Here is a 21446-nt window from a genome sequence, read left to right on the forward strand (position 1 = left end):
CTTCAGGCGAATTCTGAAAACGCAAGGCGCCACATGTGCTTTAGAGCAGGCGACTTTTCATTAGCGCCAGGAGACAAAATCTCCCGAATCTCCTCTTGTGAACTAACCCTTAAGGTGGCCATAGACTCAAAGATCCGCTCGTTTGGCGACATCGCCAAACGAGCGGATCTTTCCCCGATATGCCACTAAACTGCGTGGCTATATCGGGGGTAATTCGAGCGTTCGGCCGTATGGCCGAACGATCGAATTACAATGTGCCAAGCGGCTCCGACGGGTCGGTCGGGTAAAAATCCAACCTTCCCGATCTATATCATGGCCAGATATCGATCAGGAAGACCCTCGGAAGCCCCCATACACGGGCAGATAAGCTGTCAAATCGGTCCAAACAACCGATATTGGTAGCTTTATCTGCCCGTGTATGGCCACCATCAGTCTTTTGCGTGAGGCCAGATAATTAAAGAATAAAACCATATGTACAGTGGACCTTTAATAAAAAACACCAACAGCTTCAGCAGCGTTGTACAATAGCGTTTGGGCATTCATTCACAGCTCAGTCCTAGTGTAAATAAAGATCTGCTGCTGTCACACTCCTCTTACAAAAGCAGTAGATTGTATTGTGTGGGGGTGACATCTGCTGCTGCAGCCAGCTTTGGTCTAAAGTCATGAATATTCTGTACCAAAAAAAAAAAAAAAAAAAATGAATCAGCTAAAAACCGACCCCACCCCCATACTCACTCATCCAACATATTCTGTAGCGCAGGAGTCCTTTTTGTAGGAGCAGCTGAACTACAATTACCAGGGCAGCTGCTGGGGATGCTGGGAGATGGAGATTAGGGACCCACAAGGTAGCAGCACTCCTAATATTTATATTGTGTAATGGGAACAGGGACCTTGGCCAGCAATAAATCCCATCAAAGTGTTTTTATTAGACTATCAAGTGTAACTGGGGAGAGTGGACTAGGTTTGCAGCAGTCATATATCTGCAGTATGTACCTTCCACATGGCAGTGGTTGGGTAACCTGGTGCCCAGTGCCATGTTCCAGTCCAGGATATAAAAATCTCAGTATGATATGATTTTCAGTTGCCACTGCCTCAGCAGCACTAGCCAGGCACTTTGCGGCTCTTAAAGGGGCCACAGGGGAAAAAAAGAAGCAGCGTTCCATATCAACTCGTTACATATTTTCAGACATGTCGGGGGCTATTTGCCATTGCCATAGAAACCAGTATCTAATATCATGGTTCTGACTCCTGAAACAATGTAGCAGAAGCCCTGACCCTTAGAACTGACTTCTTTGCTACATTGTTTCAAAGGTCAGACCCAGAGGAAGAGAAAAGGGACACGTGAATTACAATTACTTTTATACATATGGTTGAAACCCCACATATCCTTTAGAATTGGCATTTTCTAAGGGAACAGGTGGAGTTCCCCAAAATGCAGCTGAGAGATGTACACTGCCTTACAAAAGTATTCCCCCCCCCCCTTGGCTTTTTACCTCTTTTGTTACATTCCAACCTGTAATTTAAATGTTTCTTAATCTTATTTTATGTGATGGATCTGCACCACAATTAGCCGTACACTCCATAAAGTTGGGCTTTATGGAAGAAGTGGCCAGAAAAAAAAAGCCATTACTTAAAGTTAAAAATAAGAAGGCACGTTTTGAGTTGTGGGCGACTCCCCAAATGTATGGCGAAAGGTGCTCTGGTCAGATGAGACTTAAATGTAACTTTTTGGCCACCAAGGAAAATGCAAAGTCTGGTAAAAACCCAACATATCCCATCACCCCAAGAACATGGTGGTGGCAGCATCATGCTGTGAGGATGTTTTTCAGCAGCCGAGACTGGGAAACTGGTCCGAGTTGAGGGAAAGATGGATGGTGCTAAATACAGGGATATTCTTGAGCAAAACCTGCAGGCCCGGATTTGTGGCAAGGCCACATAGGCCAGGGCCTAGGGCGGCATGCCGCCCAGCCACATCATGGTGACCTGTGCGTCCCCATTCAATAGCGATGTTTGCCGGCGCCTGCCCGAGAAATCCGGGCTTGAAAACCTGTGTCAGTCTGCCTGCGATTTGAGACTGGGACGGAGGTTCACCTTCCAGCAGGACAATGAGCCAAAGCATACGGCTAAACTGCAACACTCGAGTGGTTTAAGGGGAAACATTTAAATGTGTTGGAATGGCCTAGTCAAAGTCCAGAAATCAATCCAATTGAGAATCTGTGGTCAGACTTGAAGATTGCTGTTCACAAGCGAAAACCATCCAACATGAAAGAGCTGGAGCAGTTTTGCCTTGAGGAATGGGCAGAAATCCCATTAGCAAGATGTGGCAAACTCATAGAGACTTATCCAAAGCCACTTGCAGCTGTAATTGCCGCAAAAGGTGGTTCTGCAAAGTACTGACTTTACGGGGGGTGAACAGTTATGCACGCTGAAGACTTCTGTTATTTTGTCCTATTTGCTGTTTGCTTCACAATAAAAATATAAATATAGATATATTTTCAAAGTTGTAGGCATGTTCTGTAAATGAAATGGTGAATACTCTCAAACAATCCATTTTAATTCCAGGTTGTGAGGCAACAAAGCATGAAAAATGCCAAGGGGGGTGAAGACTTTTGCAAGACACTGTAGTGGGATGAATCCTGGATAGCTGTGCATTCTCCCATGAGCCCCAAAATTGATTATCTTAAAAAAAAAGAATTATTAAGAAAAGACTATATTTGTAAACACCCACGAGCACTTAAGGGTTAATAATAGCAGCTCTGTCTGACCAGGACGTCCCTGTGCTAAGGGGGAGGGGCGCTGTACTGTAATAATGAATGAGGGCGGGGCGAGGGCTGCTTGCAAAGAACTCTCCACATAGCCGCACTAGGAAGGAGGCGGGGCTACGACCGGGCTGTGACGTGTGCACTTCCGGGGTTCTTAATGTCACCCCGCAGTCAAGCAGCCGGCATTAGGAGGAGAGGAGGGGGGCGAAGAGAACACGGGGCACAAGAACTAAGTAAGAGACGCTATATAATATATACATATTCCTTTATTTATAGATCAGAAGTGCTTCAGCCCTCACTAGTAACAAGCCCCGCTGCAACCTCCTCACCTGCAACACAAGGCAACGAGCAGCTTCGGGTTCTCTATATATAATATATATGTTTATTTTTCTTTCCACTTGTACAATTGTGTAGTCAGAGTATATGGAGTGTATGAGCCAGTAATATATATAGGGAGAGTTCTAGGAGAATAGACAGTCGGTGTATGTGAGGCAATATCTCTGAGACAAGAGTCAGACGCAGCCGGTAGATGGGGGATTACGGCTTCGGGTTACTACAGGCGGCCAGTGTCTCCTCCAGCAGCGGCGGGGGCAGCCTGTTTGGCGGAGGGACGTTCAGAGGCAGCTCCGGGCAGTTCCCGTCCTCCTCCTCGTCGGGCAGCGGCCTGTTCCTGTCGGCCGGGTATCAGCAGGTGATGCAGGATGAGCTTCTGTTGGGGGTGAGCTGTGGCCCGGGGAACAAGCACAGTAAGAGCGGCCCGAGCCGAGTCTCCCCGCCTGCTCTGCTGCTGCTACAGGAACCGGCCAAGAGGAAGGACTTCAGCCTCCAGGAGGGGGACGCGTTTAGGGAGGAGCTGAAGAAGCCGCAGCCCGGGGAGATGAATCAGCAGCCCAGTACTTACCAGAGACACGGATCCCCGGCGGCAGCAGCAGAGGAACTAGAGAGTCCGGACAAGAACCTGCCTGGCTCCCCCTCCTCCTCCAGCTCCTGCTCGGCCGACGAAGCGCTTGTGGGGGAGTCTCATGCGGCAACGTCCCCTCCTGCTCTGTCTCAGCAGCACCTGCCGGCCAAGGGCAAGCTCAGTATGGAGTCACACGGGGGGCACCTCCCCAACCTGTTGGGGGGCCCTTACCCCGGATCCCCAGAATTAGCTCCGACCCCCGGGGGATCCCCCCCTGCCCTGCCCGGCTTTGCTACTCCCTGGTCTGTACAGACTTCGTCTCCTCCCCCGCCGCCCCCAGCACTGCCCCAACAGCAGCACCAACAGCCGACTGTACCGCACCCTGCCGACCCCGACCCCTTCTACCCGGGCATCCCCTCCTCCATCAACCCCGCCTTCTTCCAGAGCTTCTCTGCCAACCCCTGCCCAGCAATCAACGTGCCCGGATACAACAGCCCCTTCTCGGCTCAGATCAACATCCCCCAACAACAGCAGAGCCGGAGATCCCCTGTCAGCCCCCAGCTCAACCCCCAGCACCACCAACACCACCAGACTGCAGCCTTCCTCCAGCACAGGAACAGCTACAACCACCACCAGGTAATAATCATTATTATTATTATGTGCCACTGACTGTCACTGCTCTACCCCATAACTGTCATATCTATGGCTGCTGTACCCCATTACTGTCATATCTATGGCTGCTGTACTCCATTACTGTCATATCTATGGCTGCTGTACCCCATTACGGTCATATCTATGGCTGCTGTACCCCATTACTGTCATATCTATGGCTGCTGTACCCCATTACTGTCATATCTATGGCTGCTGTACCCCATAACTGTCATATCTATAGTTGTCATTACTGTACCCCATAACTGTCATATCTATGGCTGCTGTACCCCATTACTGTCATATCTATAGCTGCTGTAGTGCACTGTACGTGGCATATGTCACTGGCAGGCATTGTTTTACTTCCCTAATGTCTGGCAAATGTCACTGACTCATTATTGTTCTTTACTATTGACAGATGCCATTGCTTGTCATTCATATGCCCAGCGTAGGGGCAGGTATCAGAGAGCCATTGCTGTACTCGGCGGGGGCACATGTCACTGGCAGTCATTGCGAATGTCACTGCATGTCCCTCTATGGGCAAGTGACACAGCTAGATGCTAGGCTGCCACTGTCCATGAAAGACCACACCAAGGGCAACTAAAACTGTCAGTGATATACCCCATTAATTACAGAGAAAAAGGAGATTATTACTAAAAACTTGGGATATTTAGATAAAATTAGTCTATAGGAGGTGGTCTTTCTGTAATTCAGAGCTTTATGGATACCAGAAAACAATGGTGTAATATCCAGTAAAATATAAAATCAGGGAAATTAATTATGCAATATATATATATTATCTCTCCACAAAACAACAATGTAAAATGAGGGAAGACTTAAATTCTACTGTATATATGCCTGTGTTCTGTTCTAGTAATGCTTTATCTGCTGCTATTCCAAACGCAACTGTGTTTTATCATTGTTGTTTCCGTGTATACAATAAGGGGCATTATATATCCGATGGTGGTCATTAGATTTGTCTATTAAGAGTTTCGAGGAAGACGTTGATCAAGGCTGACAATGGGAAGACCTAATTATATTTTGTCTGATCATCCCGAGACTGATTTGTGGGTAGCCTGTTATTAACCAAGCAGTTCTATATGGCGCCATATTGCATTGAGAGTAATGGTCTGACCTTTTGTCATGTCGCTTAGGCAGATGTGACTCCATTTTTTATGGGGAACGACAGCTTATTGCTGCTATTTAGATCTATACATGTTCTCAAAATGAGACTTCTTTAATAGCAGCCTTTCTTATAAGGTCAATTCTGCAGGGCTTCCATAATTAAATTCTTACAATTCATAAGCCTTAGAATGTAAGCTCCATTGGTCAGGGACTTTCTTCCGTCTGTGCTGAGGAATAGGTTGTGCTATACAGATACATTATAAGAACATTAATGCGAGTCCCTTGTTAAATGTCTGCCTGTCCTGAAACAACTGTATGGTTGTTGGTAGAACATTTTCTCTCTAGCCTCATGTGGAAGGTGCTGCCATGTTTATAATTGCTTCCACTGTAATATGGTATAGTAATTTATCCAATGATGAGTAGCTTGCAGCCCTGATGAGATTTTCTTTTGTACTTGGACACCCGTTATCCAGAAAGCTCCGAATTACGAAAGGCCATCTCCCATAAACTCCATTTTATACAAATAATCCAAAATTTTAAAATGAATTCCTATTTCTCTGTAATAATAAAACAGTAGCTTGTACGTGATCCCAGCTAAGATATAATTAATCCTTATTGGAAGCAAAACCAGCCTATTGGGTTTATTTAATGTTTACATGATTTTCTAGTAGACTTGAGGTGTGAAGATCCAAATTACAGAAAGATCCGTTATTCAGAAAACCCCAGGTTCTGAGCATTCTGGATAACCGGTCCCATACCTTTAGTTGGTGCCAGGTTTGCAGTTGGCCTTTTTTTATCATCTAAAGGGCCTTCAGTTGGGTATACCTGGTATTATAAATTAATACATAGAATGGAGGGAGAATGTATTTGTTGAAACACCAGAAGTCACAATCTGTACCGGTGTTGGGTAGTTATTGTTGTATTTCTAGCTACATTGCTAAGTTATAGGCCTGATACCTGCTGAGGCCTAATGTTTGTGCAAGGCCATATGATCAGTGAAGCATACATAGACCATGGCTTGTATAAACTCGGACCACCATTTTAACATCAAAGTAATGTCCTTTTACCTGCAACAATCCATTTTATTTGCCTTGATTTTTTGTGGTTAAGATTGTAGCCAGATAACTACTCATTGCCTTGTGTTAATAGAAATTAGGGGTTTGTGTTCCCTCTACACATAGAAATTGTCTTCTCCCCCCTGCCCACCATTGTCCCTTTTTTTATTTTTTTATTTTTCATTTTTTTTCCACAACAATACATCCTATAGCAGTGATATCTAAGGTGTATAAATCACTGTCTGCTCTCTCTCCACTGCCCATAATATTTACTGTATTAATTGCAAATTGTTTCTGTTCTGGTCGTGTCTCTGTTTTTGTGAGTCTGGGAGTCCTGCAGTACTGAGCAACGTGTCCTAGCCCATTGTCAGCAGAGGGATGAAATAGTATCTCAATTCACAAATCAAACAAACAGAACATAATTCCCTTAATTCCCCCGATTGTTTTCATGGGCCTGGTTTTGCTGAGGCATATCTTATGCGCTGGGAACGTTGACTCTGATCTGCTGATCTGGGCGGTGATCACTGATCCTTTAGATGTCAGCTGTTTTTCCTCTCTATGTCTCTTTCTCTCTGTTTCTCTCCCTCTCTCTCTGTGTCTCTGTCTCTCTCTCTCTCTCTCTCTCTCTCTCTGTGTGTGTTTCTCTATCCGTCTTTTTCTCTCTGTCTCTCTGTCTCTCTTTCTTTGTTTTCGCTCTCTGTTTCGCCTTCTCTCTGTTTCTTTTAATTTAATGGTAGGTGACACCCAACGATCCCTTAGAAAACATTTGCACAGTTTATTTAACGTCACTTTCCATATTTTTGTCACATATTTAATGATATAAAATTGGGCACTTTCTAAAACTCAGCGTTCTGTTGAGACCATCTGCATATTTAATATATAACCTTTTATCTGCATTCCCTAGTCACAGGATATTTTGCAGGGGTGACGCTACCCGCAGACTATATACACGTGAATGTGGCTCGTGTGTCCTTTGCTTGTTTGGCTGCTCATATAGGGAGCTATGCCAGCAAATTTTTGTCCTCATTCAGCGGCTATATTCACACAGTCTGTAACTGGACCTCTAGACTTTGCCTTAGACTGGAACCAGACTGGCTTATTAATTGCACCCTTTAGGGCTAGTCCACACGGGGAGATAGCCCTGCGTTTGCGGTCGCGGCGACAAAGCGCCGCGCCAGTCGCCGCGACCGGCGCAGGCGACAGTTTTGTATGGGCGCCTATGTAAAAACGCCTGTGCTAACCACACCAGGCGATGCGCTTTTCAACAGTCGCCTGAAAAAGCCTGGCGAGGCATTTTCAGGCGACTGTTGAAAAGCGCATCACCTCGTGTGGTTAGCACAGGCGTTTTTACATAGGCGCCCATACAAAACTGTCGCCTGCGCCGGTCGCGGCGACTGGCGCGGCGCTTTGTCGCCGCGACCGCAAACGCAAGGCTATCTCCCCGTGTGGAATAGCCCTTAATCATGGTTAAAACTGGCTTTCTCCTAGGGCTCTTCAGTCTGGAGATGAAACTGCAAGCTTTTCCCAAATAGTACTATAATATGACCCTGTTGAACCAATGAGATCCTAGTCTGTGCTGGTAATCCATTTCTGCAGACTGGTCAGGTGATTGGCACTGCATATTTTTAGAAATTGTACTTTTATTTTTTTACTTTCCCTAACAGTAATGTTTAGGTTGAACCAGGCTATATACAGGTATGGGATCCAAATTATGGAAAGATCCATTATGCATAAACCCCCAGGTCCCAAGCATTCTGGATAACAGGTCCATACTTATATCTTAAAGCTGACCTGGTATGGGCCGATAACTCTATCACTTTTGATCAATTTGGGAGCTTTTTTTGGCCATATATAGGGTCCTAATGTCTGTTTTTATCAGTATCCGTGTACAATGACCTGTTGATCAAGAAAGATGGAAAATCCTGTTGGGCTGTGGGTGTGCTAAATTCATGGTTGGTTTTGAAAGTGGCACTGCTGTCAGACCATACTGTCAATACTATATTTATTTGTTTCTAATTAATCTTTTCAATAGTGTTAGGGTAAGGGCACGCCTGGAGATTCGGGGAGATTTAGTCGCCCAGCGACTAATCGCTTTTGTTTTGGGGCGAACTGCTTCCCAGTGTCTTCCACCTGCTTCACTGAAATAAGCCTGCGGCATGGCACTCGCGGCGCTTTGTTTTCTGAAGTCGCCCGAACTTTCCTACAGAGGAAACTTCGGAAATCAAAGCACCGCGAGTGCATTACCGCAGGCGGTTTTTCATTTTAGGCAGTTTGGGGAGATTGTCGCCAGGCGACTAAATCTCCCTAAATCTGCCCGTGTGCCCCTGCCCTTAACGTGGCCTGCCTTGGTTTTTTTTTTTATAGGGATACCTATTTTTTTTTCTTTTTCACAAGACCCCTTTAAATAGAAGCAAGAAAGCACTTCACAGTTTCAGTGATATTTCCCCGTTAAGGTAGATGGCTGGAAAAAGCAAAACACAGGGCCAAAGTCTTGCAAATGTGACCAGATTATCACTGCACAGGAATAGCAGCAGATAAAGGTTTCACCAAACCCCAGGCTTAGAAGGTCACAGGACTCGCTTCTCTTTATTTTCTGCAGACGGGCATGTTGGTAGAAACACGGCTATCCTACAGTTGTTTCCAGTGCTAAATATTATCTTTTTTTAGGGTTATAGTATGGCCAATTTGAAGCAACTTTTCAGTTTGTCTTCATGACTTATTGTTTATAGTTGTGCCTCTTCTTCTGACTCTTTCCAGTTTTCAAATGGGGGTCACTGACCCTATCTAAAAACAAATGCTCTGTAAAGCTACAAATGTTTTGTTATTGTTATTATTACTCCTGTTTCTATTCAGACCCTCCCCTAATTATATTCCAGACTCCCTTTCAAATGAATGCATGGTTTCTAGGGTAATTTGGACTTTAGCAACCAGATTCCTACTTCTGCAAACTGGAGAGCTACTGAATAAAAAGCTAAATAACTCAACCACCACAAATAATATACAATAAAAAACAATTGCAAATGATATCAGAATATCACTCTCTACAAACAAAGTTCATTTAAAGAAGAACAACCCCTTTAACAAGCAAATACATTATTCTTTGCAATTAGCATTAGCCCTGTAACTTCAGCTTATATTACAGACCAACCTCATTTTCTGCTTGATAATTTGCCACAACTCCTAAGATTAGATTCCCAACAGCCGCTCAGAGCCCACTGATCATGTGAGTGTGATCATTCCAAGATGGTGACCCCCTGTGATAAGTTTAAAGTCCTGGATCATTACTGCTATTGAGAAGCTGAAACTTTAGGCTGGTGCAATAAGTTTGCTATATAAAATGTCATTTTAAGACACATTAATTTTAAGGGTTTAGTTCTCCTTTTAGTGGGGGCAACATGATGAGGGACTGTAGATCATGGGTAATAGTAGGTATAGAAAGAAAACATGGTGGCAGTAAACTCACTATACTTATAGAGTGAACTCTGTAACCCTTTGGTAAAAATGGCCTCCCCCCATCCTTTCATGGCAGTAATGTTCACTGTGCTTCGTCACCATTTTAATTGACTCTTAAGAGGATTGCGGGGAGTTTCGGGTGAAGCAGTGCACTAGTGAAAAGAGAGACAATCCGTCCTTATTGTACATCACATGCTTTGCACACTGCCTTGATTGTGAGCTCGGTGTGTGTTGGCTTGGGGCCTTGTCATATGATGAGCTTTAGGATTTATGTTATCCTCCTATGTCACAGCCCATCCCTGTAAAATACAAATAACCAGCAGGTGTTAACCCAGGGATCCAGATTGCTAAACCCAGGAGATTGTATTACATGAAAGCTCAATTTGCCTGTTGAGAAAAACAAAATTAAGCAACTTTTCCTTTTATTATGTTGTGCACAATGGTGTTCTCAGACCAACTGGTATTCTATGTTTGCGGTTGGTCGTTATTTTTTTTTTGATTATTGTTTCAAAAAGCTTTTCTGCTACGGTCCGGTTTACCCTAATAGCAAGGCAGTTAGAATGTCTTTTCAGACTGGAAGATGAATACGAGAAGGTCTGAATAGAAAGTGTCGCCCTATGTAGCGGTGTGCCTCTTGTAAAACTATGATTTTATGTTTTTCCCTATGACTTGCTTTTCTTGGCTCTTTAACAAAATAATCTTAGTGGTTAGGTCTCGTGATTGTCAATAGGGAGGGCTGAGTTTGCTCCCTGTAACCTTTGCTAAGTCACTTACACTTCCCTGTGCCTTGGGCAACAAGCCTTTTTGATTTCACTTTTTTCCTCAAAGAGATCAGTGCCTGAGAAATGTGTGCGAACCTGTGTAGTGTTTGTATTAACTGATTCTTTCTGATGCCTTCACACAACTTTAACAAGCCTGTTCCGCTGGCTCTGCTGGAAATCAAAAATGTGCTGTGGAGTGAAAATGGCTTTTAATTTAGGCAACTATTTGGGACTGGGCACTTTTGTAGGTTTGGGGAGGAGAGTAAAGGTCCCCATAGACGCAAAGATTTCTCTTGCCGAACGACCGATTTTTAGCGAAGTCCGACCAATCCTTCGAAATTATCGTGCAGTTAGTGGGATTTGATAGAACATCTTACGATTTTTTGGCCGACATCTGTCAGGAAATTGATCGGCCAGGTTAAAAAATCTTTGTCGGTCCCAGTGCAATCTATCTGTTTGTAGGGCCAAGCAGGCAGCTCCCCTTTGTTTTCCTGGCAAATTGGTCTTTTTAGTTGATGGACAATTCGTACGATAGTTCCCAAGATAATCGCGGTCTCACGATGACAATCGAATCTTTTAAAAATCTCAACATCTATGGCCAGCTTTAGCCCCTAAACTCTGTAACAATAAACAAGCTATGGCATGTAAATGGTGAGGAGTAGAGATGTGTGGGCTGACCTGATACTTGCGGGTTTACACATGGGTCGGGGGTTCGAGCTGAATTTTGGTCCTCCATGGCAGGTGCTAATCACACTAAGGTACAATACTGTAGTGTCTGTGTTTTCTGAGATATGACTTTTTGTGACTTGGACCACTAATGTCTGGGTTGGGTGCGGGTCCTGCAATGGAAACAATTAGTGGGTTAAAGGAAAACTATACCCCCAAAATGAATACTTAAGCAGCAGTTTATATCAAATTAAGTGTCATATTAAAGACTGTTATCAAAATGGAATATATATTTAAGTAAATATTGCCCTTTTACATCTCTTGCCTTTAACCACCATTTTGTGATGGTCTGTGTGCTGCCTCAGAGATCACCTGACCAGAAATACTGCAGCTCTAACTGTAACAGGAAGAAGTGTTGAAGCAAAAGACAGAACTCTGTCTGTTAATTGGCTCATGTGACCTAACAAGTATGGTTTGTTTGGTATGTTTGTGTGCACAGTGAATCATATGATCCCAGGGGGCGGCCCTTATTTTTTAAAATGGCAATTTTCTATTCATTATTACCCTATGGCACATACTACTAGATTTTATAATTTAAGTATTATTATGAAAATGGTTTATTTACATGAAGCAGGGTTTAACATAGGAGTTGTTTTATGCAATATCGTTTTATAGAGACCTACATTGTTTGTGGGGTATAGTTTTCCTTTTTTTTTTTGTAACTTAGATTTTTATTGGTTTTACAAAATCATAGTAAACAGTACAGCTTAAAATTTCTGTGGTTCAGCAGAAATAATGGAGATAGACACAGGTACAAGCAAACAAATATATGGAAGAGCACCAGGGGAGAAACTTAATACAGCACAGCAATTGGCAGAGCAGGCAGATGTGAGACAAGTAGCGAGTAAAGCTGATGTCCTAAACCTGGGGCAGATTGTATCAGAATAGGAAAAGACCTACTCTAAGGAAAATCAAATCAAAGAACGACCCACCAGGCCTCTCATGGCTAGGTGGCGGACGGGGGGTGGATTCCTTGCGACCCATTGGCAACTAAATCTCTCAAATCCCATACGTCCCAGATATTAATAAACCGATCCATAGTGTTAGACAACGGTATAGTTTTATAGGTCTGGTGCGGGTTATGGTTTTGTGGGTTGAGTTTTTCCTAATCTGCACATCACTAGTGAGGAGTGATTTAAAAAGATGCTTTTTTTGGTTCCCATGATGGAATGCATGGCATGTCTTGTTTATATCCTAGAGAGGCATCAGAACAAAAATAACTTTCTTTTCTGTTAATGAATTAAAACACACAGGCAGAGATCAGAGCAGGCCCAGCACCTTGTTTTGAGTTCAGCTGGTTTGTCTACTTTCTGTATGAGATTTAACAGTCAAATACATTGAGCTGTGTGATTTCCCTGTGCCTAGATCCTGTTCTACATCCCTAACCATACCAGCCTTGTTGGCTTCAAGTGTCTTTTCCATTTTGCATATCCTCTTTGGCTGGCTGACTCAATTCAATACAGAGATGTTATTTTCTAGCAGGACTGATGTGGGAGTGAGGTTTGGTGTGAAGCTGTCTAGAATTATAAAGATCCATGTTCTTTTCCATTACAACTGAAAACCAATGACAGATCTTGCCCGTGCGGATTGTGTCAATATGTGCAGCCCCTCTTGAGATGAGACGAAAGGTGACAAAGCATTACCTTGTGCCAAGCCAGCCATGGTCTTGTTATATAATGCTAATAAGTAAAAGGCACAACAAAATCAAAGGGACGCTATAATATAATTTGTAATTTTCTTGTGTATTTTCTGATGGATACCTTAAAACGTCAATCTGCAATTATTTTCCTTTTATTTTATTCAGTATAGTTTTTATGAAAGTGAGCAACCAACTTATGGGGATTGGACAGATATTGAATGTGCAAAATATCTCATGAAGTGAGAGAGGACTGACTTAGGGTTGTGCATTCGTCTCCCAATGGATCTACATAGGCCCATCAGTTCTAGTCACTAGTGTACAGCCAGATGATTGGCTCCACGATTTGGCCTACCACAGGGGTGTCCAAAGATCTGCTCATAGTGACCTCATGAAACAAGTAGTTCTGATCTATAAACCTATATCGCCAGCTTTACTTCCTTATGGGGACTGTCACCAAACAGTCAACACTTGGGCATTTGATCTATTACCTAAAGAATGGATTTGCGCATTAAATAATTGGAATCTACATGATTCAGAGCAGATTCTGAATGTAAAATGGGCCACTTGGACCCAAATATTAAGTTAATTTAGTATACATTCATTTGCAATACAGTTGTATCCAATGTTTATTTGACAAAAGTTCCACATCTGTAGTCTATGCCGTTTTGGGTAGAGATTCCACAAATAAAGGACAAAAGAAAATGTTGAGGTCCTGCATGGACATCATCAGTCATTCACTATCTGGCAAACCCAAGCACTGGATTTAAGGGCAGCACTACCTCACTTTTACTATGCAGCAGGGCATTTCAAAGGCAGCTATACAGTAGTAAATGAACCCTTAAAGGGGGTACTGTTAAAATTAAATGGCCACATTCAAGGCTTACAACCTGCAATGTCAATAAGCATGTAGAATTAGAGCAAGTGTATGAGAGTTGAATTGTCTGTTATCCCGATTTTCCCTAATTGCAGCCCTATGAATGATGTTCCCGAAAAACACAGGCAGCAGTGCAGGAAAGGACTTGTATTTGATTTTAACTACCCAGCTCTAAAGTCTTGGTAGAGTTGCTGCATTTAGCTTATGACTGTTGAAAGACCTGGTGCTCCATTAACAGTAGCGTGTTAATTATCAAGCAGCGTGGGTATTCTCCAGTATCTCACACCAAGCTGCTGATTTGTGGGTGGCTAAGTAAGAAAAAGATGGGTTTCTGTTGTCCATGTTGCACTGGGTACTTTTCCTACTGGTCGGTTATCCGTTCCTCCTCTGTGGACTTCTGCTGGAATCTAATTTCTCAGCCATTGACAGTTGTGAATCCTGATCGTGCTGTAAAACGATATCCCTATGGCCCTCCGAAGGGGTATGTCCCACGTGCAGTTATTAACACTGGCGTTTGCTTGTGAAAGAATCCTATTAGCAGGCTATTGCAATGAACTTTACAACATGCTATGGCTTCTTTAGTAATTCGAGGCTGAGAATTTGCTTGATCCTCACCAAGAAGTTGTCCTTTAAATATTAGCATGGCCAAAGGAACAACTCAGTGATGCAAAGTAGAGATAAAAATACCAAAACCTCTCTGTTTTCCAACCCAAGCTTGTAGGAGAGTATGGAAACTTAATGAAGGGCCAATAAAGCAGCCCTACAGCCTCAGGCATAAAGGGTTAATTAATCGCTTTACATGGCTCTTCTATACTTTACTTTTTGTGTTTTTACATAAGTGCTGTGTTGGAGGCGTGGGATTGCTTCTTATAGTGAGCAAACATCTCTGGATATTTTCATTATCAACTGACTAAAATTGATAGGAAAGGTGCCTATTGGACTCTGTGCTTGTTTCCAGGCTCAGCTGCCATATCTCCCTTATATAATTGCAAAATCCAAATGGCGACATACTTGTCTACTAGATAGGTTATTTGCTTATTGGTACTTCAAAACTTTGAGAGGATTTGTGGGGTTAAACTGGCTTCATCCATACGAATATATTTTTGCTATAAAGAATGTTTTTGGGGTTTTTTAAGTCACATTTTCCATACCCCACGCTGAGTTTTTAATGCTACCCGGAAATGCTTTGTATTTAGACTGTGTACCGTACATAATTTAGTTGCATTGTTGTCCTAGCTTTATGCCTTTTCTCCTGTGCGCCCATGTTTGAGATGAGGGAGTTTTGTTGGACAAATACAACGTTTCCCCATGTTCGTGTGTGTTCTTACTTGGCCACAGCAGATTTTGCGGGCAGCCGATGATTTCACTGACGTCCGATCGTGGCAAAAAAACAATATTGATCAATGGAGCTGCTTTCTTTCGTGCAGTAAGTGAACCCTGCCACAGTTTTTCCAACATGTGATGCATGTTGAATTAAGTGCGCATATTGTGTTGACATGCCTTATGGAAAAGGAAAGCTTTAACATTTCCCCTGTAGCCCCCTCCTCCTTTTCTGAATCCATGCGAAAAACTACCTGCATTGGATAGTTCCAGGCCTGGCTTCAAGGCAGGGATACTTGCTTATCTACTTCCCTTGAGCCTTTCGATTTTAAAAAATGAGAAATTTAAAAAATGAGAAATTTAAAAAATTCAAAAAATGTATTCAAAAAATGTATTAAAATTAATCTATAGTGGCCCTTTATTTATTTATAATTCCTTTCCAAGCTGTTCTTGTGATAGCGAAAATATATCGGAAATAAAAATGTTGCTTTCTGCAGTGTAACTTCTTGTGAGCAGGGCAGGTTCCATTTTTCCCTAAATCAAGACTAGTGGCCCAGTTTAAAGCCGCATTTATAATATAGTAACATTCAATTGTAACAAATATTTCACTGATCCAGGTATGGGATCAGTTATCCGGAATCCCATTATCCAGAAAGTTCCGAATTATGGAAAGGCGGTCTCCCATAAACTCCATTTTATCTAAATAACCAACATTTTTAAAAATGTAATTTTCTCTTTAATAATAAAATAGTACCTTGTACTTGATCCAACTATGTAATTAATCCTGATTCAAGCCAAAACCAGCATATTAGGTTTATTTAATGTTAACATTATTTTCTAGTAGACTTAAGGTATGAAGATCCAAATTATGGAAAGATCCAATATCTGGAAAGCCCCAAGTCCCGAGCTTTCTGGATAACAGGTCCCATACCTGTATTTTGTTCTTGGCTAATTCTGTTTTCAAAGAACTATAATGTAAATATTTGGTTCTGAATTAAGCTGGCCATAACGCAAAGTTCTACGAATCGTACGAATCCTTGATTCGTACGATTTTCTAACCGTGCGTGGAGAGTCCCGACTTTTTTTGTCCGGCGGAGATCGGTCGTTTGGTCGATCAGACAGGTTAAAAGATTTCTGTCGGCTGCGATCGGATCTTTGCGTCTGTGGCCAGCGTAAGATATTGTATTGGGCTTTTAAACAATATTTAAGGGCACCTATCACTGAAGCCCAGAGCCCACACTTTGGTTAAGTAATACTTCTTCTTGAAAGATGTGTGCCCTACCCCTTATTGTACCAGACCACCCCCACCTTGGAATTTACCAAGTGTAGGTGGCCATCCTGGAGCACACTCCTGTGAATGTTGATTCAGAAAGTACCCCAGACCCACACTATTTAGTAAAGTTTTTGAATCAGATGAGGCTATTTGAACAAAAATGGCACCTGTACTTAGACACACCACCACCACAAAAACCAGGAAAATGCTACAAGAAAACCTGTTTTATTCTTCCAAAAATCAGAATCTTGGGTTAATGTGTAATCTGTGGCCCTATAAAAATTGAGGCACACCTGCCTGGTTTAATGGGTCAAAATCAGTCATTTTGCAAAGCCCCTGATTTGCAAACTTTTGGCAACTTAGAACTGTAATTGCTCTTTATACCTTCTATTCCCCCGGTGGTCATTTTCTTAGCAGAAAGTACGGTAATCTATAAAACGTTTTGAGAAGAAAATAAGGCAAAATCCATGCAAGGAAATGTGTAGCAGCAGAGCACATTACATTAGAGTATAGAAAGCTTATTGAGAGCAGTTGGAACCGTTACATGGATGTGTATGTGGGTGTGTTAAAAAATCTTAGTGTATTGGGGGACAGATTTCTCATTAAAATGTTGCATTATGAAATCTCATCTGTATCTGTCCGTGTTGTAAAAATCATGCTACTGTGTGTTTCCTTACAAAAGAAGCATTTTTTGGATTTCCCCAAAGTTATCCCAGTGCATAATGAACATTTGTGTTTTCAACCTTTTTTATGCCTTTAGTTTCTGAGACTGCTCATGTAAACTGTAGGTGTCATGCAAAAATTGGTTCTATAGCCTACTTCCACTAGCTAGGTCTTTACTTTCTATGTACTAACTGCAGTAAACTGACCAAAGCTGGTTGCTGTGTGTTACAGTATAGGTAACCCATAGCTGATGCTGCATATAGTTGCCCAGTCACAAATGTTAAAATGTTGCCTTTGTCTTGCAGCCACTTGTTAAACAGTCCCCGTGGGGTGGCCATCAAAGCAGTGGTTGGAGCACTGGCAACATGTCCTGGGGTGGAGTACATGCTAGAGATCATCGCCGCACCCCCAACATGGGAATGCCTGGCACCATGAACCAAATCTCCCCTCTGAAGAAGCCCTATTCTGGAAATGTCATCGCACCACCCAAGTTCACTCGTTCCACTCCATCGCTGACACCCAAATCTTGGATTGAAGACAACGTTTTTAGAACGGACAACAATAGCAACACTCTCTTACCCTTACAGGTAAGAATGGTATGTAACAGAGATTTTAACTTATTTCTTATTTTATTTTTTTACACTTTACAGTTTAATACAATACAAAAAAAAAGCTTGTTGGCTATGTGCTCCACTGATGCCCACTGTGGTTTGTCGATTGTGCTGGTCACACATGGGGAGATTTGGTCAGTTATGTTGGCCATACAATAATAAACCTTGAAGGGGGGTCTCCAAATAGTAAGATAATTACTCACTACATAAGGGAAGAGGCCCAGGTGCAACGCCCTGAGCCCTCAGCACTGGGATCGGACAAACCGAAAATACTTTGGCACGCAAATGAAGGCAATTACTGTCTGGTGGAAGATTGTCCTCATTTGAGTGCCTGCTACAAAGTATATTCATGTTGGCCATACTGCTTTGTCCTTCTGGCCATGGGGGATTATTATTTTCTACAGAATATTTGACCACTTATACATATTTAATAAGGCTTGTATGTTAAATTATTGTAAAACACTCTATAGATACATGATGATACCAGCTGAGAAGTCTACTTTTGGTGGGCTGACATTTGGCTGTTTGATGACAGCTGTGGTTAAAGTCAGCTGGAGAGCCTCTAATTGACCTTTCTTTGGCATAAAAAAGCAAACTCGTTACCATACTGGCCTGGGATGTATCTGGGCTTTATTGCCCTCGTGTTTGGTTTGCAGCAATATCTATTAGCAACCTCTGGGCTATTGTGAGTTGACTTTTGGCCAGTCCTAATCATGGTTGCATGGAAAGCGATTAATTATCCTTTCATGCCTGAGGCTGTAGGGCTGCTTTATTGGCCCTTCATTAGGTTTGCATACTCTGTTCATGCAGCCTTTGTGTTCCTATGAGTTGTAACAGACCTTGCTTGTCCAGCTGTCACTGGTACCAGAAAGCCAGATCTTCCACCTCCCTTGCTTGTCTGGCTTTTGCAGTGCCTAAACTTGTTCCCAGTAGTGCTGTTTGTAGTTAATTGTGGGAAGCTGTAACTTTAAAATATGCACAATTTTTATTATATAAGTATTATATATTTATTTTTATTATTTGTGTTTGTAGTTGTCTATTAAAATCAGATATGTTTTGACTGTCTAGGGAGAAGCCACCTTCTCCCTAGTTGGGTTCTCCCATTTGTTGATTTAATGCCCAAGCTAGTTGGGTAAAGTATTTCATTTAAACATTTAATACTTACCGGTATAAGAAAGCCACTAAAATCGACCCTCTGCTGTTGCAGCCACACAAATGCAAATGCTCCTCTGTTAAAAGGTGTTTGTGGATGAACTTTTGATTTACTGTCCATGTCTTAGTGCAGATGAACAATAGACAGTGGTGTGTGGTATAGTAGGGAGAGATGGTGCCTATAGTAGCAACGGGATAATAGTCTCTGGGAAGGGAGTGTGGCTGTGGTATCGCAGGTATAGTAGGGAGAGATGGTTGTGGGATAGCAGGTATAGTAGGGAGAGATGGTTGTGGGATAGCAGGTATAGTAGGCAGAGGTGGTGCCTATAATAACAGTGGGATAATAGTCTCTGGGAAGGGAGTGTGACTGTGGGATAGCCGGTATAGTAGAGAGAGATGGTGCCTATAGTAACAGTGGATAATAGTCTCTGGGAAGGGAGTGTGACTGTGGGATAGCAGGTATAGTAGGGAGAGATGGTGCCTATAGTAACAGTGGGATAATAGTCTCTGGGAAGGGAGTGTGACTGTGGGATAGCAGGTATAGTAGGGAGAGATGGTGCCTATAGTAACAGTGGGATAATAGTCTCTGGGAAGGGAGTGTGACTGTGGGATAGCAGGTATAGTAGGGAGAGATGGTGCCTATAGTAGTAGTGGGATAATAGTCTCTGGGAAGGGAGTGTGACTGTGGGATAGCAGGTATAGTAGGGAGAGATGGTGTCTATAGTAACAGTGGATAATAGTCTCTGGGAAGGGAGTGTGACTGTGGGATAGCAGGTATAGTAGGGAGAGATGGTGCCTATAGTAACAGTGGGATAATAGTCTCTGGGAAGGGAGTGTGACTGTGGGATAGCAGGTATAGTAGGGTAGGATGGTGCCTATACTACTAGTGGTGTGGCCATTGATGTCCTGTGGAGCTCACCTTCCAACTCAGACCCTATCCTAATTCCAGATCATTGATAGTGGAGATTGCTCTGATACGGTCAGTTGTCGGTGTTACTCTAGCCAAGTAATAGATAAGTTGATATAAAGTAATGATTTTTTATTCTACATGTATATTAGTAGCAGTTGTAATCACTCACTATGTGGCTTTGATGGACAGAATCATCCATATTGTGTTTCCTACTGAAATTCATCAGCTTTGCTTGAGGTATCTCCCCATTCATCTTTATAACTGGTAACCAGTGAGCTATGAAAGCTCCGGGCATAATGGAAATCTTTTTCATTGTAGTTTATGCCCTAAGTGCTGTGTGTTGACTTCTAATGTAACAATGCTCTTAAAGGGAGAGAAAGTGTTTGGTGATTAGAGAGGATTGTGTGTGTCGGGGAAGAGACCTAAGGAATGGGCTGGGTGGTGTGTGTTAGCTGGTATGAACCAGAGGCAGCCTGGCTTTTTTTTTTTGTGCAGAGCCCCGTTCCCTGCCCATACAAGGCCACGGTATTCACAGACAGGGTTCATTGAGGAACAGCCGTGTTTCCAGCTGATCTGTTGCACGCCACCTCCAGTGAATTTGCCCCCGCCCTTCGTGATCACAATAGAGCGTCACTTCTTAACTATAAAGCAGAAATGGTTTTTTTGCAGCAAAGGAAAATATGTGTTTGGCTGCTGTGTTCTTATAATTCACTCAAGCTCTGAGATTTACCTCCCCATGTATAAACGATGGGCTGGGATAACTCTAGTACAATAACCCATAGTCAATATTATTGACCCATAAGTGACAAGTAAAATTGGCCATACGTCGCCCAACAAAAAGCTGTGGACTTGGCCCTTCAGACTTACTTGGCAGTTTGCTGACCCATATATTGGATGAGGATTGCATACATGTGTTGATGTGGTAGCTTCTATAGGAAGGTAGTGTGACTGTGGGATAGCAGGTATAGTAGGGAGAGATGGTGCCTATAGTAACAGTGGATAATAGTCTCTGGGAAGGGAGTGTGGCTGGGATAACAGGTATAGTAGGGAGAGATGGTGCCTATAGTAACAGTGGATAATAGTCTCTGGGAAGGGAGTGTGACTGTGGGATAGCAGGTATAGTAGGGAGAGATGGTGCCTATAGTAACAGTGGATAATAGTCTCTGGGAAGGGAGTGTGACTGTGGGATAGCAGGTATAGTAGGGAGAGATGGTGCCTATAGTAACAGTGGGATAATAGTCTCTGGGAAGGGAGTGTGACTGTGGGATAGCAGGTATAGTAGGGAGAGATGGTGCCTATTGTAACAGTGGGATAATAGTATCTGGGAAGGGAGTGTGACTGTGGGATAGCAGGTATAGTAGGGAGAGATGGTGCCTATAGTAACAGTGGATAATAGTCTCTGGGAAGGAGTGTGACTGTGGGATAGCAGGTATAGTAGGAAGAGATGGTGCCTATAGTAACAGTGGATAATAGTCTCTGGGAAGGGAGTGTGACTGGGATAGCAGGTATAGTAGGGAGAGATGGTGCCTATAGTAACAGTGGGATAATAGTCTCTGGGAAGGGAGTGTGACTG

At 42.9% G+C, this 21446-nt stretch overlaps 1 protein-coding gene across 5 annotated transcripts in view; it reads left to right on the plus strand.

Annotated features, from left to right (window-relative positions):
• The first annotated feature begins 2851 nt into the window (after window positions 1–2851).
• Window positions 2852–21446, plus strand: part of LOC108706545 (cytoplasmic polyadenylation element-binding protein 2) — a 63806-nt gene continuing 45211 nt past the window's right edge. For 2 of the 5 annotated variants that reach the window (XM_018243054.2, XM_018243056.2), the window contains exons 1-2: window positions 2920–4299; window positions 17506–17796. In XM_018243054.2, coding sequence (XP_018098543.1) covers window positions 3292–4299; window positions 17506–17796 — 1299 coding nt within the window. In that variant the 5' untranslated portion in view covers window positions 2920–3291. Of the gene's footprint in view, window positions 4300–17505; window positions 17797–21446 lie in introns of all 5 variants that reach the window. The other 3 variants (XM_018243058.2, XM_018243055.2, XM_018243057.2) reach the window with 3 other exon arrangements.

The sequence above is a fragment of the Xenopus laevis genome, chromosome 1S (genome assembly GCF_017654675.1).
Source record: "Xenopus laevis strain J_2021 chromosome 1S, Xenopus_laevis_v10.1, whole genome shotgun sequence".
Classification (NCBI taxonomy): Eukaryota; Metazoa; Chordata; class Amphibia; order Anura; family Pipidae; genus Xenopus; species Xenopus laevis.